General features: G+C 34.8%; 4 protein-coding genes across 8 annotated transcripts; 2 read left to right on the top strand and 2 right to left on the bottom strand.

Annotated features, from left to right (window-relative positions):
• Positions 1–24: 24 nt before the first annotated feature.
• LOC114746411 (DUF724 domain-containing protein 6-like) lies at positions 25–495 on the bottom strand. The gene has a single exon (XM_028934641.1). It carries the CDS (start codon positions 493–495, stop codon positions 25–27), a length of 471 nt encoding a protein of 156 aa, XP_028790474.1.
• Positions 496–2,681: 2,186 nt separating this feature from the next.
• On the top strand, positions 2,682–13,579 carry LOC114746408 (14-3-3-like protein D). 3 transcript variants are annotated; one of them, XM_028934635.1, is made up of 8 exons: positions 2,682–2,691; positions 9,322–9,400; positions 10,252–10,558; positions 10,649–10,736; positions 10,939–11,048; positions 12,011–12,159; positions 13,056–13,111; positions 13,201–13,579. In XM_028934635.1, exons 2-8 carry the CDS (start codon positions 9,328–9,330, stop codon positions 13,201–13,203), a joined length of 786 nt encoding a protein of 261 aa, XP_028790468.1. In that variant the 5' UTR covers positions 2,682–2,691; positions 9,322–9,327; the 3' UTR covers positions 13,204–13,579. The 3 variants fall into 3 exon arrangements, with proteins under 3 accessions (XP_028790468.1, XP_028790469.1, XP_028790467.1); XM_028934636.1 differs by lacking the exon at positions 2,682–2,691 and having other exon boundaries at positions 9,215–9,400; positions 13,059–13,111; XM_028934634.1 differs by lacking the exon at positions 2,682–2,691 and having other exon boundaries at positions 9,216–9,400.
• On the top strand, positions 5,514–6,164 carry LOC114746410 (heavy metal-associated isoprenylated plant protein 28-like). Its single transcript, XM_028934640.1, has 2 exons — positions 5,514–5,580; positions 5,693–6,164. The coding sequence occupies exons 1-2, from the start codon at positions 5,514–5,516 to the stop codon at positions 6,040–6,042; spliced, it is 417 nt and encodes a 138-aa protein (XP_028790473.1). The 3' UTR covers positions 6,043–6,164.
• Positions 13,580–14,071: 492 nt separating the features above from the next.
• LOC114746409 (uncharacterized) lies at positions 14,072–15,558 on the bottom strand. 3 transcript variants are annotated; one of them, XR_003740267.1, is made up of 3 exons: positions 15,444–15,558; positions 14,620–15,262; positions 14,072–14,184 (listed from the first exon to the last, which is right to left on the bottom strand). XR_003740267.1 is itself a non-coding variant. In XM_028934639.1 (3 exons), the coding sequence occupies exons 1-2, from the start codon at positions 15,419–15,421 to the stop codon at positions 14,846–14,848; spliced, it is 477 nt and encodes a 158-aa protein (XP_028790472.1). In that variant the 5' UTR covers positions 15,422–15,441; the 3' UTR covers positions 14,072–14,184; positions 14,838–14,845. The 3 variants fall into 3 exon arrangements, 2 of the variants coding, with proteins under 2 accessions (XP_028790472.1, XP_028790471.1); XM_028934639.1 differs by lacking the exon at positions 15,444–15,558 and adding an exon at positions 15,362–15,441 and having other exon boundaries at positions 14,838–15,262; XM_028934638.1 differs by lacking the exons at positions 14,072–14,184; positions 15,444–15,558 and adding an exon at positions 15,362–15,441 and having other exon boundaries at positions 14,674–15,262.
• Between the last annotated feature and the right edge of the window lie 869 nt (positions 15,559–16,427).

Below are 16,427 nucleotides of genomic sequence, written 5' to 3'. Positions count from 1 at the left end.
ACAAATTGAATCAGAACTCAATCTCTAGGGCAAAACCCATCGTCCCCCGATCCAGTCCTGATGAACCCGAAGCTGAGAGGAATGAACCATAACGTCACTGTCTCCGGCGACACAGCGAACAAAATAATAATTTGAGTCCCTTCTTCCGGTGACGGTAGTGGCCCACCAGGCCTCGTTTTCGTAGGCATCCACCTTTTGGTTCAGAGAAAACCCGGCGGCTGGAACATCGACGGGTGGCGGCCGGGGACGAAGGTCGTCAGGGTAAACCGTCTCGGTGAAGAAACTGTCATCACGAACGTCGTCGCCGTCGTCGTTTACCAGTGTGTCGTACTCGACGACATAGGAACCATTGGAGAGGCGCGAGATTACGGTGGCTTCAAAGTAAGAGCCTGGAGGGTTGTTGGTGACTTCGACGGCTTGGCCAACGGAGAAATTGTCGGTTCTGGTGAGAGGCATGGATTGAGAAGAAGAAGGAGAAAGATGAGTGAATCCCATTGATGCAGAGACGCGAAGAAGGTTTGAGTTTTCAGATTATCTATTGTTTTGGTTATTACAATTATGCCTAAACTGAATGAACAGGGCCTATTTCAATCCAGAAATATATCAGACAAGACCGATCTGATTTGATCATGAGAGATTTTTCTCCAGATTTGCAGTAAGAACCATGGGTGCATGGCGATGTAATTTGTAGGTTTTTTTTTTTTTTTTGCCGGGATATATGATTTTGAGGGTTGATTTTAGGATCGAGTTTGAACAGTGTCGTAACTTTTTATTAAAAAAAATTATTTTTCATGATTTATTTTAGGGGAAATCACAAATAAAGACCCTCGAATTAGCAAAATCACTCTATGGTCACCTGAATATGTTAAATTACTATGAGGGACCTGGTCTCAAATTATAATTATGAAATCATGGCCAAATTACAAAAATACCCCTCTTTAATTTTTTTTTTTTTTAAAAAGAAAGCCATTGCCTCACCGGAATCCGGCCACCGGTGCCGGAGCTCCGGCGGCCGCTTCTGGCCACTGTCGGCGGCCGGACCCCGGCGGCCGCTTCCGGCGATCTTCCTTTGTTTTTTTTTTTGAAACTGTTTTTTTTTTTTAAAATTGGGGGGAAGTGAGGTTGGGGGATTTGATCCCCCAACCTAATGCTTTCCAAAATAAGGAATGACCATTGAGCCAACAAATTTTTATTAACATTATGATGCAAAAAAAAATATAAGTTAACTCATTTACTCTTGTTCCAGGTGATAGCAACAATACATTTGGAAATAATAAGTTCTGATTGTAAAATAACACGTCTGGAATAAAAATTTAACAATATTTTTTTATAACAATAAATTTTGTTGCAGGTAATAACAACAATACATTTAAAAATAACAAGTTCTGATTATAAAATAACAAGTTTGGGATTAAAATTTAATAACACGTTTTTTTTATAACAATACACTTTGTTTCAAGTGATAACAACAATACATTTAAAAATAACAAGTTCTGATTATAAGATAATAAGTCTATGATTAAAATTTAACAACACGTTTTTTTATAACAATTAATTATTTTATACTTTTAAAAATAAATTATTTATAACTTATAAAAAATATTTTTAATATATTTATTTCTCTAAAAAAATACTTTTTAATCTGTATATCTATACAACTCATTATAAATCAAACTACTTCTTATAAATTATAAAGTATTTATAATAAGGCATTTTTGATTTATTAATCATAGTATAAATTTTATATTATTTCATTCTTTAAATATTAAAAATAGTTTTTATATTTAAAGAATAAAATAGTATTTTTAATTATAAATTAGAGATAAATTTCATTTATAAATTTAAGCAGTCAAAAAGTATTTTTAATCCACAATAAATTGTACTATTTATAATTTATAAGAAGTAGTTTGATTTATAATAAGTTGTATAGATATATAAATTAAAAATTTTAAAAAAAAATTAAAAAAGTGTGTTGCCATTTTTCCTAAATTTTATTTATAAATTTGAACAATAAAAAAGTATTTTTAATCTATAAAAAATTATACTTCAAGTTCTGGTTATAAATTGGAGATAAAAATTATTTTTTTAGCAAATTAAATAGATTACAAGTACTTTTTATAAGTTATAAATAATTTATTTTCCAAAAGTATAAAATAATTAATTGTTATAAAAAAAAGGTGCTGTTGAATTTTAATTCCAGACTTGTTATTTTATAATCAGAAGTTGTTATTTCCAAATGTATTGTTGTTATCACTTGAAACAAAGTGTGTTGTTATAAAAAAAACATCATGTTAAATTTTAATCCCAGACTTATTATCTTATAATCAGAACTTGTTATTTTTAAATGTATTGTTGTTATCACTTGAAATAAAATGTGTTGTTATAAAAAAAAACGTGTTGTTAAATTTTAATCCCAAACTTGTTATTTTATAATCAGAACTTGTTATTTTTAAATGTATTGTTGTTATTGCCTGCAACAAAATTTATTGTTATAAAAAAAACATATTGTTAAATTTTTATTCCAGACGTGTTATTTTACAATCAGAACTTGTTATTTCCAAATGTATTGTTGTTATCACCTGGAACAAGAGTAAATGAGTTAACTTATATTTTTTTTTGCATCATAATGTTAACAAAAATTTGTTGGCTCAATGGTCATTCCTTATTTTGGGAAGCATTAGGTTGGGGGATCAAATCCCCCCAACCTCACTTCCCCCCAATTTAAAAAAAAAAAAACAGTTTCAAAAAAAAAACAAAGGAAGACCGCCGGAAGCGACCGCCGGCGCCGGAGCTCCGGCGGCCGGACTCCGGCGTCCTGCCGCCGACAGTGGCCGGACTCCGGCGTCCTGCCGCCGACAGTGGCCGGATTCCGGTGAGGCAGTGGCTTTCTTTTTTTAAAAAAAAAAAATTAAAGAGGGGTATTGTGGTAATTTGGCCATGATTTCATAATTACAATTTGAGACTAGGTCCCTCATAGTAATTTAGCATATTCAGGTGACCATAGAGTGATTTTGCTAATTCAAGGGTCTTTATTTGTGATTTCCCCTTTATTTTAAGGAAGTTATCTTTATTTATTGTATATCATTGTCATTCAGGGAAAATTTAGATTTAAGGGTTCAGTCCCCAAAAAAAAAAAAAAAGATTAAAGTGAGAATGGCAATTAAGGAAGCTACCTGTATTTATTTTTATATCGTTGTCATTCTCCCTGACCCTAAGATTAAAGTGACGTGTGGCAAAATTAGATGTGGAAAGAAATATGTTCAAATCCACATAATTAAATAACTAATAAAAGAATTTTAATTTTAATTTAAAAAAAAAGGCCATGCACTTGTACAGGTGAATGTACCTGCTTCAAAAATTTGCAGCCCAACAAACTGTTTTTAAGCTTTAATGGGTCAACTTAATAAGTTCAGCGCATTTTCTCAATTATTTCAAATAATCCTTAAATATAGGAAAAGGATAACATGCTTGTTGGTAAAATCTAAAAACTCGAATTGGACCTTGGAAGATTATGAAAATTACAAAGGAGCAATTGCATATTGCTTGGGCCATGTTCCTCCTAGGCCCAACCCAAAAACAACAAGCCCAACAGACTTTGTTCTTATTTTAAGCCCTAAAATAATTCATTCGGAAGCAAGCAATGGCTTCTAGAAAGTCCAAGGCATGGAACGGGTAGTGCAAGAGCTGGCCATGATAGCATAATGACCACTTTAACACGATACTTTTTCATATTTTCTCTGATTTTAAATATAAAACATTTCTAATTATTTCGGTAAAGCTGAAAAAAATAGTTAAATAATTAAAATGATTTTGGTTGAAGCAGAAGCCAGACACAACACGGCACCTTTTGGAATATTCAACATAGTGCATTAATTTTAATCAAACGCAATTCAATATTACTATATAAAGTATGGAAAGCATACCGTTAGCGTATGGCTTGCTTCATGCTTTATACATATTCATATATAAATCAATAACGACAATAAGATAAAAAGAAAAAATCGGCTATTAATTACCATAGGTATAGAGATATGCATAATAAAACCATAAAACCATAGTAAAATGGTTTTGCTTAGAGTCTAAAAATAAAAACACATTATAACAGACACAACACAACCGCAGAGAAGGCAGTAGTATCATGAACATATAAAACATAAAATTCCGCAGCACCCTGAGGGGCCAGAGGGCGCCGACCGAAAGGTTCCTTGCAAGCTCTCGATCCGGATTAGTCTGGGGACATTGTCACGGCTGAAAGACGCCTATTTCCCTGGGATACCGGAGGAGAAATCCAAAAAAAAAAAACATAAAATTCCAACTAGTAGGCTCAAAAAACAATCCAACACATCAAAATTAGCCAAAATTTGAGTTCCATATGTTAAATCATTTGCAACTGATCTATATTAAAAAAGAAGAAGAAAAGAAAAGAGACCAAATGGGCATTATACTTTGTTGGACGTTGACAATCAGAAATGTACAAGTGTAGTGAGGTCGGCAAAAAGCATTGAATAACTTGGGATCCACTAAAGTCTCGCTTCTGCGCATGTGCATTGCCTCCTAGTAGTCAACTTAACGTTCCTTTATAACATAACTCTTCAAAATTTAAATTTATTTTATTTTTATATTTAATTCTTTTTTCAAAAATTTAATTGGAACTATAATTTCCATGCAATTTTGCTATTACAGAGTAATTAAAATTGTATGGGACCCTGTTATTCAAGATTGTAAAAAGGCTCAAAAGTCACTAATTTAAGCTGATAACTCAAGAAAAGGCTCACAAGTCTGAAAAATCATATATATCACGCTTTATTTATACATCATGAAAAGTATAACTCTTATTTCTTAAATTTCAAATAACGTATGAGAAACTGAAACTAATATATGCAAGTCCGTTGATTACATCCATACATGCCCCCTTCATCCTTGCAATGAAGAGTATGTTTAATTAATTTATTTCTCCAATTTAAGAAGGGACAGAAAGTCAAAACCCACACAGTTAATTATAATAATTAGAGCATAATAATTTCATCAAACAAAATTAGAGCATAATAAATTATTAAGTGAATGGATTATATATTAAAGCGAGGCAACACATGTGCCTGCCATTTCTCCTGCTCCCTCTTGTGTTTCTGATCCATCAACAAAGGCATCGATTGGACCCCTTTCCTTCAGCTCTCATTTTTATTTTCCTTCAAACTGCCAAAAGTCGGTGAAGTCAAGCCCTTCTATTTAATTCATACTTCAAAAATAATGAAGCATCCTTAATATAATTTAATCCCAAGAACAAGCCCCCTCTTCTATATATGCTGAGGCTCTTCTCCTCATAATAATGCACAACGCTCAAAAACCGTATCTGCAACAACTTCTCAGGAAACAATTTATCGCTACCAAAATCATGACGGTACATCAATAACAATTCTTAGTTTCATTTGGTTCTATATTTGTTCTATATATACATATATGCATGAGGAATTTTGTGAAACATTTTCTTATTCTTTCGCGTTCAGATCATAGAGATGAGAGTGCACATGGATTGCGCAGGATGTGAAAGCAAGGTCAAAAGTACACTTGAAAAGCTTAAAGGTATATATATAATCTGAGACGAACTTGAAGATAGGAGAACATACGCTTGATCGGGCATGATGATGAAAAATGAAAACCCTAATTATATGTGGATGATTGTGTGTTTGTTCAGGTGTGGACGAGGTGGAGATAGACATGAAGTTACAGAAGGTGACGGTGACGGGGTGGGCGGATCAGAAGAAGGTTCTGAAGGCGGTGAGGAAGACGGGGCGGAGGGCGGAGGTGTGGCAGCTGCCGTACACGACGGAGTTTCATGAGGGGCAATTCTTTCAGCAGCACCATTGTAATGGACCGGTGAACTTATATACCTCTCAGCCAAGTTCGTCCTACAACTACTACAAGCATGGCTATGATAGCTGCGATCCTCGTTATTATCAGTATCCTTCTCATTCTTCTGTCATTGGCCATCAAGCTGGTTCTGCTTTCAGTGATGACAACCCTCACGCCTGCTCAATTATGTGATCCTTCATCTTCCAGCCTCGTACTTTGAATCTCCAAAACTGATTAACGTTGCTTTCCATTTTACTTGATGATTTAATGCTGAAATAGGGATCAGTACCAGAATTAATCAATCTGCAGTACCTAGTTCTTCAGTTTCTAGCTGCATAGGGTAATTGTGAATGGTTTGTGTATATGCACCGCCTCTGTTTTTTAGTTTCAGCGGTGCGTACAACAATGTATCAAGGTCTTTGCTATTAATTGCACACACCAAAGTGAATTGTTGTTTTAGTTAATGTTCAGTTGATTGAATGGAAGGATCGATGAGAAACTTGTTTTGGTTAATTTTATCTGGGGGAGCAAATCACTACAAAAATTGCATGTGAAGGCTAGTTCTATAATGTGTTTGCAATTACTTTGGTATATGCTTTTAAGCATGTGAGTTTTCTTTTGAACCATCACGATTAACTTAAATTCAACTCTTCAATAATAATACCACCTCCTTACTCGGGATCAAAAGAGAAACAATCTGCTGGCGAAGAAAAACAATCTAATTATGGAGGATCGAGTTTAACAAATGTGACTATTTCTTCACAATGTGATAAATCAATCTTTAAATCTTTATTAGGTAGAATGCACAATATTTAGTACCCTCCGAATATGCCTGTAATAGGAGGATGTAATAACTAATACTGCCCTCGATCCTTAATATAAGACCTTATTTGACTTTTATTTTATTCTTAAATATAAAACTCTAATTTATTTTGTCTTTCATATTTATGTATTTTTTTTACTGAGGAAGTCTTTCTAATAATGATAGTTCTAACCAAGATATTTGATTAGCAAGGTTATTTTAGAAAAGACATTACCTATTCGTTACAAATAACTAACTTAACTTATTTCCTTAATCTCCTTAAATTAGTCAACTAGCTCTTATAATTAAGACCGGAAGTATTATAAAATAAGAAAACAATCAAATGGTTTTTCTGGTCTCTATTTTTTTTAGCAATTAAAAAGGGTAGCTACAAACAATTTGAAGCTATAGGCTGGACTAAATCCACGAACTTTCGCTTACGTAAGAGTATTAGGGGGTGTTTGGATAGAAACTAAACCATGGTTTCAGAAGTGCTTTTACGGTTTACGAAGTAAATATGTGGAGGAATTTGTCTCGTTTTGTAGAAAAGTGCTTCTGAAACCATAGTTTGGAGGTTACCAAACACCCCCTTAATGCCCTTGGGCTATTACGCTATTAGCGTTTTCCAAGTCTTCTTGCAAACAGCTATCCATAAAGAGCAAGAACCATTTTGGACATAAGAGAGTCCAATAAAGCCCATTTTGTGAAGCCCAATTTGTGAGCCTAACTCCGACGAGAGGAATCTCAGAACGCCAACCGGACCCCACGCACGCCCACGCTCACAAAATGATGGCAATAATGGGCTGGTTGGTAGTTTTCTCCGTGATGATATCATCTTTTTTTTAAAAAAAAAAAAATTGTTGGGACCAACTTCTGAATGATGATTTCGAAGCTAAGACTGAGGAGTTTTCCATACTTATTGACCTCACTATTCCTCTACATCTACGCCATAGCCCGTTATGTTGTCTCTTTCTATTGAACCCTTTATTATAATAATAACAACAACAACAATGCGGTTTCTCTGTTATAACTGCTACAATTATCTGTACAGGCGAACGGCTTTTTTTTTTTAATTTTCCCGTTTGTTTTTACCATTATATCAGTATTTTGGAAACTAATTTCACATATTATTTTTTTCAAAAAATATATTTTAAAATGTAATATAAATATTAATGCTTTATTAATTACTTCTCAAGCATTAAAGAGGGACTGTGTTTGAGAATTTGAACATCATCAAGTCACATGACAGTAATTTTATTATTATTATTTCAGAACCCCTCTTATAATTTAATATAATATTGAAATAAAAAATGGAAATTCACCCATATTTATCAGACAGGAATTGCGTTCTGATCTTTCAATTTGGGCGGCTTCAAATCCTATTAATTTGTGTTAATGGTTGCTTTATAAGCATAGTGATCAATATGGGAACATCTTTCTTATATTCTCTCTTATAATTGAATAAGTGAATATCCTTATCTATTGATTAAAGAAAGCATTTAAATCGTGGACTAAAACATATCCAGTGAATAAACTTTGATGCTTGTGTATTTTGGGTCAACTTGATGCTTATATTTGAAGGAACCGAATTATTTTATTTTTAAAGATTAGTCCAAAGAATAATTAAAAAGATAAAAAAGAAATAAAAGTCAAGCCAAGCGAAGCATATAAGACCTGGCCATCCAAGGTATCGGATGCGTGGACCGGACCAACCCGGTTCTTATCGACCCTACACAAGAATCATATTCCTATTGGCCAAGGGCATAACGTGTCACGTTTCAATTCGTTCCACTTTTGAGTTTATTTGTTTGTCCGTTGACGTGGGCACCACTGATTGGTGTATATATCGTTTTTGTAATTATAATGATTTTGTAAGTGATCCATTTTTTTAAAAAAAAAAATATCAACAGAACTTCCGTAATTATTTACTACTGTTTCGTAAGAGTTCGTGTTCAAGCCTCATCAAAGAGATGAGAGTAATTAACAAAAACTCAGATGAAAACCGTTATAATAGGAGAAAAACATTTTATTTTACTTATAATATCCATCTATTATATTATGCTTAAATTTTTATTTTTTAAGGTAATTTTATTTTGCCTTATCTTCCCTACAAGCCTATGTTACTACCGAACATAAATGTCATGTTTTCAATAAATTTAGAGACAAAGTCAAAAATTAATCGCTTCTTGTTGAAGTTTACCGTATTTCTACTTCCTTTTGCGAAAGAAAATAAGTAAAAAATTAATACGAAAAAATAAATCAAATGGAAGTTTAATTTCTTAAATTTTTATCTAATTTTTCAATAATATATAGTGCGTAGTTGGGTACAAATAAATTATAATTAAACATTTTGGCCAAGCTGTAGTTGAATTAATTAGTACTAATAGCATTATTATAGATTATATATCATTTAAAAAAAAACAAAATTAGGAATTGTTGCGGGGAATTTCGAGAAAGACAAGATGTGTGAAGATGGGGGAAAAAAAGAGGAAAAAGGAAGGGGGTATTTGACATTTCACACAAATCAGCTTTTTTGTTACGACAGCGACACTCTCTTTTTCAGTTGTCTCGCAGAGCTTCCAAAGGCCTCAGCTACAAGAACAAAGGGCTGAGATTTCGCTGAGCGGAGCCCCGATTGCCCGAATCCCCCAACCCTAATCTCCAGGAGATCGGCCATGGCTTCCTCCAAAGAGCGCGAGAATTTCGTGTATGTCGCCAAGCTTGCTGAGCAGGCCGAGCGATACGATGGTTAGGGCTTCATCTTAGTGTTTCTCCTTTATTTTGCTAATCGACTTGATTTTGGATCATATAATGTCTTCGTTTTGTTTTCTCATAGATTAAAGCTACGGGCTTTGCTTCGATTTCAGTCTGATGAGTGTATATCCGTCTGCTTTTTTCCACCTCCCTCTTTGTCACTATGAAGCTTGATCCCGTTTAATTCTCTGCTAATTTCGTCCTGTGGTTTTGTTTTGATGCTTCAAATTTGGTGTTGAGTAGTAATTTGATTTGGATATGGTTGTTTTTAATTGAAAGTCGTGGGAAATCTAACTCTAAAACTTTTTTCTGAGATTTGAGTTTTTCGCCTTTGAGTTAGGTAATGGGAGTCCAATTCAATCATCCATCGGTCCAAGCAGGACTTTTTTTATTTTTTTGGGTTGAAAAAAATTCGTCAGATTTGGTTACTTCGATGAAACTTGCGGAATGTTTTTGAGCAACTTCCCTGAACAATACACCAATTAGTTTATCTAGGCTAAAAGGTTTAAATTATCCTGGGAAGTCTTTTAAGTTTTATAACCTCAACAAACAGAGCTTTAGTTTCAGCCTGAACTGACCTCAACAAACAGAGCTTCGGTTTCAGCCTGAACTGCTTTAAATTCCTTGGAAGCGTGGGATTTTGGGGAACTGCATGTAGGTTTTGGCATGACACTTGAAGTATTTCTGTTATAACAAGTATTTTTGCCAACGAATTTTCTTTTTTCTCCCCCTATCAGCAGGGAGTGCGTTTGGGTATGTTTATTTTGACTTCAGATTTCGGCGGTTAACTTGTAACTTACAAATTTTGACTTACAATATATTGTTCCTGCCTCCATTTGTAACAGAGATGGTGGATGCTATGAAGAAGGTTGCAAATCTAGATGTTGAGCTGACCGTTGAAGAGAGAAATTTACTTTCTGTTGGTTACAAGAATGTAATTGGTGCTCGCAGAGCATCATGGAGGATACTGTCCTCAATAGAGCAAAAAGAAGAAACAAAAGGGAATGAAGTAAATGCCAGACGGATTAAGGAATATAGGCACAAAGTTGAAGCAGAGCTTTCAAACATCTGTAATGATGTTATGACGGTGATTGATGAGCACCTCATACCTTCTGCTACTGTTGGTGAATCAACTGTGTTTTTCTATAAGATGTGAGCGCTCATGCCTCATTCCCTCCTGAATATGTTAGTGTATTATAATTTGTTTCCTATAGGAAAATTATGGCATGTTTCTGGTTGCAGGAAAGGGGATTATTATCGTTATCTTGCAGAATTCAAATCAGGCAACGAAAAGAAAGAGGCTGCTGATCAGTCTATGAAAGCATATGAGGTGCAATTCAAATTCTCTGATCTATTATGTTTGCGTTTTACATGATAGTATATATTATTATTTGCTGAGTTCAGTTAAGGTAAGTTATACCTGTTTAATATTGCTCAGAACCATGAGAAATTTTTCTTATTTTCCCCCCATTTTGGTTGTGTCCTTTATTCCATTTATCTTCAACCAGTGATATGGTTTTGTTCCATTGTAGGCTGCTACCGCAGCAGCAGAGGCTGAATTGCCCCCGACGCACCCCATCCGATTGGGGCTGGCTCTAAATTTCTCAGTTTTCTACTATGAGATCATGAATTCACCTGAAAGGTTTGTGGATATGATTTCTTTCTGTAATGCTACTTAGGGTGTGTTTGGCAAGCACCCCAAACCATGGTTTGGAAAAAATGTTAGCCAAACACCCTTAAAAAAATCAAAACCATGGTTTGGATTCAAAACCATGGTTTTGAGAAAAGCAGAAATTTTTTACTTTTAGAGGTAAAGGGGGAGAGTGTGAGAGCCTATAGGATATGTATCTTGTTGTTTTTCTTATAAACATATTTTTTATAAATATATTTAATCTTATATCTTATAAATATATATATACATATTAATTATTTATTAATTATATTACTCTCTCCGTTCCTTATTATAAGAGACATTTGATGTTTATGGCATGTTCCTATATATAAGAGACATTTACAAGTTGTTTCTACTTTTATGTGTTGATTTACTATTTTACCCATATTTATTATCTCCAACTCACACTCTCTCTCCCTCTCACTTCTCTTTCTTTTAATAATTTAATTATTCTCTCTCATGTTCTCTCTCCTTATTAATGAGGGCATTTTTGGAAAAAAATTATACTTTTTACACATTAATTGTTCTTAACTAATTTTAACTATTTTTTTTTATCAACGTATTTCGGTTATTTGTCTCTTATAATAAGGAACAGAGGGAGTATCTTATATATTATTAATATATGTTAATAAAAAATATATTATTAACAATTTTATTCCTTCAAATTAAAATATATCATAAAATATATTTTTTCTATAATTATCATATTAATTTATGCCAATTTGTATATATAAAAAGTACTTCTAATAACAACTATCCAAACACTCACACTTCTCAAAATCACTTTTTCACAAAATCTATTATTTCCAAAATCTATTTTTTTCAGAATATATTCTCCAGAAGCTATTCTCCAAACCATGGTTTGGTTTCATCCAAACACACTCTTAATGTTATTGTGTTTCATGTGGGATATTGTGTTTTTATTCTTCCAGGGCCTGTCATCTTGCGAAGCAAGCTTTTGATGAAGCTATCTCTGAGCTTGACACCTTGAATGAGGAGTCATACAAAGATAGCACATTGATCATGCAGCTTCTCAGGGACAACCTTACCCTTTGGACTTCTGACATCCCAGAAGATGGAGGTGATCGATTTGAAAGGCCTATAATTCACTCTTCTTTTCTTTTTTTTTCTTTTTTTCTTTTTCATTCTTTTTATTTCCAATTTATTGATTAAATTTCTGAAATCATCTATTATGCTTTAATTATCGTAGCTTTTTGATGTCCTTCAGTTGCTTGAAAGTGCTAGCATGCATATACATTCCTTATCTTTTAGGTAGTGTTTATCATTTGATCTGCCTTGTATTCTTTATAGTCATAAAGTATCTGTTATGTTCATGTTCCGAAAAAGCGCTTTGTCAAGTCTGTGCTCCACATGCCTTTGACATACGTGGTGGAACACTTGGAAGAAACCACTGAACTCTTCAGATTTGGCCGCACTTGTTTTGTGTTAGTTTCCATGATTCTTAGCTTCTGCCGTTGGTTGGAAATCAAATATATAAAGATACACTGTTGTTGAAGTTTTGATATCTGCCAAGAGTTTCACACGTGCATCACGTGGTCAGTCCTTTTAGAGCTTTGATTGAGGCTCTTATAAATGCGGGTAAAACCTGAATATAGTAGATTAGTCTGCAAACTGTGAGTTATCCTCCCTTGTTTTGTTAAAAAGCTGGGTTCTGTAAATTTTCAAATGATGATGCTCTGAGATGAATTAAGTTTATGAAATATTAATGGACACTTATTTTGGTAGAGAATCTAGATAATTGACAGTTTTCAGGGAGGAATCTGAGTTAGTTTTTAACATTTCCTTGTGATGATAAACTATTCATCATTCGCTGATATCTGATTGAGGACCTAGCGTTATGGGAATCTCATTCCTTTTTGTAAAGCGCAGTTTTTGTCTGACCAATTAGTACGAGGATCTTTTTCTGTTTGGCATTACTTATCTAGCACTCTGAGTTTTCTGTTCCTGCTGCTACAGAAGATGCCCAGAAAGTGAATGGCACTGCCAAGGTTGGCGGAGGCGAGGATGCAGAGGTGAGTAATTTCTTTGTTCATGGCAGTTATCATTGATCGTTCTGTTTGATTGCTCTAATTTACTTATCTATCTCATTTCATCTGTGCAGTGAGGAGGATGGGAGGTAGCACCGTTAAAGAGTTGATGTGTTCGGGGTGAGACGTGAGGGCCGCCGTTAACTCATCTGTGTATTAGCTAGTGATAGGGTCCCGATTTTTATTTTTATTTATTTTTCCTTTTTTTTTTAAATGTTTCTTGTCGATTGGCCACACTTCCCAACGGGGGAAAAACTTTGTGCCTTATTATGGTCTGTTCCTTTCTGTGTGGTGTTTGAAAATGGCCTATTTCATCCCCCCAAAGCTTTTCCTCCTTTTCCGTGGGAGGGTTTATTGAGAAGAATTGTTTATGCTGTATTTCTTGTACCAATGGAAAATGCTGCAGCCGTATATGGGGCTGCTGCTATTGAAGATTCTTCCGTAATACTTTTACCGTGTTACCGTGTTTTTAATCTCAATCCCTAGGATTCTTAGGTAGATTTATTTTACTAAAAATAGGTGCCAAGTTAACAATAACAAATGATCGCTAAGCAAGTCATTAGAGGATGTGTTTGACGGTTAGCACATTTACACGATCATAAGGAAATTGTCAGAGCATTTTTAATATATGTCAACGGAAGAGGAAGAAGTGAAGGACCTTGATACTATAAAAGACGAGAGTCCAAAGGTGGAGTCCGAGGCTCCAGGCTCTCGATGGTCTATGATTGGGTTGCATGTGGTGTCATTAAAGAGATAAAGAAAAGTAGTTATAGTGAACATGGGTTTTAAGCGCGCTCTTATTCCTGTTTCATGTGATTCAGTAAAAAAAATAGAAATTCCATTATTTCTAAATTGATTCATATTATTCGATGAAGAATGGGAGCAAATAGTGGGATATTTTCTATAAATGGGGAAAGTTAAAATGCTTGGGGGTGAGAACAGTGCTGGCACTACGCGAAGCCACTGGAATGGTAGTCTCGGTCCTCATCGCCAATCTCTATCTTTGATGTAGAGTTCGTACGTCGCCAGTAAACAAATTCATTGTTCTTTTTGGTAGCCTGGCATGGAACAAATAGCAATTCAGGGGGTGCCAATTCAAACCCTTCAGGAATTTAAATTCACAAGCTTCAAAGAAGTTAAATTCCTTGTTCTCTTTCTTGGTGAATATTCACATGAAATTTTAAGCAAGACCATAGAGACAGACGCACTGAAGCTGACTAACTAGTCTTCTACTTTCTTAGTACTCATTAAGCCATGCTAAGAATATCCGCAATTGAACTTCATGTGCCACGCCCATGATACCCATATGACTTGTCTGGTGTAAATAAAGACCAATAATAGCTAGCATTCTTAGCTAGGGCAATTTTCATTTGGATAAAATTTAAGTAAAATTCTGTAATATTCATTAAGTAGCTTAATCACGCCGTAAGACACCCGCAAGTATACAAATTATTCATGTCACTGAGACCAAATCAAATAGTTAAATCATATACCTAACTTCAATTCCCTTTGAGCTTGACCACCGGGACATGGAAATAATATTGATATAAAGTTGTGGATGCATTCTCCAGCTACTGTGTAATCCAACTTTTTTCCAAGCAAAAATAATAAGGAAAAAGTCAAAAAGGTACAAATTAACAATGGAAACATCTAGCAACAGCATTATGAGTAGAAATTGAAGTACATGCGGGGGGAGGGGGGGGGAACGAACCATCACATTCAATTAGAGGCGAGCGAGACGGCCGAATCCATGGTCGAAGCACAGTCAAGAGCATCACAGCCATTGATCCTCTTGCGCTTGTTCGCCATTTTCGGGGCTCGCCGGCCATTTTGGGAAGCTTTAGGGAGGCCGCCACTGATTTTATTAGCGTCCATTGACTTTTCCGAAGTCTTGGTTCGAGAACTGCTCTGCAAGTGTTTGGTGACTTGCGGTTTCTGCTCAAGAGGGAGGGAGTTCTCTGGGCAAGAACTGAGGGTGTAAACAGAGGTAACACAGCACTCTTGCCAGCCTAGTTCGTTGAGATCAGCGATTACGTCCTCCAATGGGAGAGTCGCGGAGGCAGACACACTCTGGTTGAGTGTGGATCTCGGCAAATCCATTAGATCAAGCGTATTCACGGCATCCACCAACACTTTCTGTGAAATCAATTAGAAATTCAATAATCGAGGACTACCATTTTTCTGCATGATATTTCAGTTTGAATTTCTTAAAAAGTAGTTAAGTAAACAGAAAACCAGTAACATTTCTTTCATTGCCATTTTCTCGGCAGCCAAACAGAGACTCAAAACCAGCATGTGCAAAGAGCGAGTGTATGACCTTGGTCTGTCCGTACAGTTTCTTGAAGCCATGGATATAGATGATCTGCAAAATGAAGCAAATGTCGTGGATGAATAACTTTCAAATTGAACTCGGAAATAGACAAGGAATTAATCAATGAATAATAATAAAGAAATAAATAAATAGGAGGAAAGGAAAACCTGGTTGAGAAGGTTTATATTGAGATCAACCGTTTTAAGGGAGCGGCGGAAATCGAGGTAGTCCTCCAGAGATAACTTGTCTTTCTTCCCCTGTCGTTTTCTGGAGCTAGTCTTGCTCGGTTGCGTTTGAGTTTGGATCTGCGTCTGCGATTGCGGCTCCATTGTCGTTCACTGCAGCTCTGAGTGAAAACAAAAGAAGTGAAAACTGAGGAAGGCATACAAGGGAGGGAAATCAAAAATGAATGTGGCCTATTCATAAGCCCTTCCGTGTCACGTGAGTTCGTTGAGTTTGTTACATCTTTTTTAAATATATATATATTTTTTTCCTTTGTCGTAATTAGTTTGTAATCTCCTGCGTTCCCCTCCTTCGTAGGTATGACTAGTAGTAATTAATAATGGAAGCCATAACTTTTTGGTAAAATAATTTCCTTTGGCCAAAAATTGTTTTTTGGTGAAATAATAATTGATAACAATGAAATAAAACACAACTTATTCAACAAGCGCTTAAAATATGAATTGAACCACTCTTCAAAGAATATGGAATTAATGAGTATAATTGTAATAAGTTTAGGCATTTGGCCTTGCCTTTTTACGTCATAATAGTATGGATAGTGACAAGAAGTGCCCAATTATAATTCTCCAAAAATTCTAAACTATTCCATATTTCTTAAATTTATTATAAACATTTTAAACTCTCCAACATAAACAGCGGAAATCCGTTCTGTTTGGATTGAAAGAAAAGTGAAGAAAATAAGAGAAAAAAATACTAGTTAAAAACTTTTAAAAATAATAAAAAAGTCTTTATCGTTTTAGAAAGTTTTCC

Source organism: Neltuma alba, unplaced genomic scaffold (assembly GCF_004799145.2).
Source record: "Neltuma alba isolate B1F8T4 unplaced genomic scaffold, ASM479914v2 tig00004971_pilon, whole genome shotgun sequence".
Classification (NCBI taxonomy): Eukaryota; Viridiplantae; Streptophyta; class Magnoliopsida; order Fabales; family Fabaceae; genus Neltuma; species Neltuma alba.
Note: the sequence above shows the minus strand (reverse complement) of the source record. Positions and strands in the feature narration are given on the sequence as shown.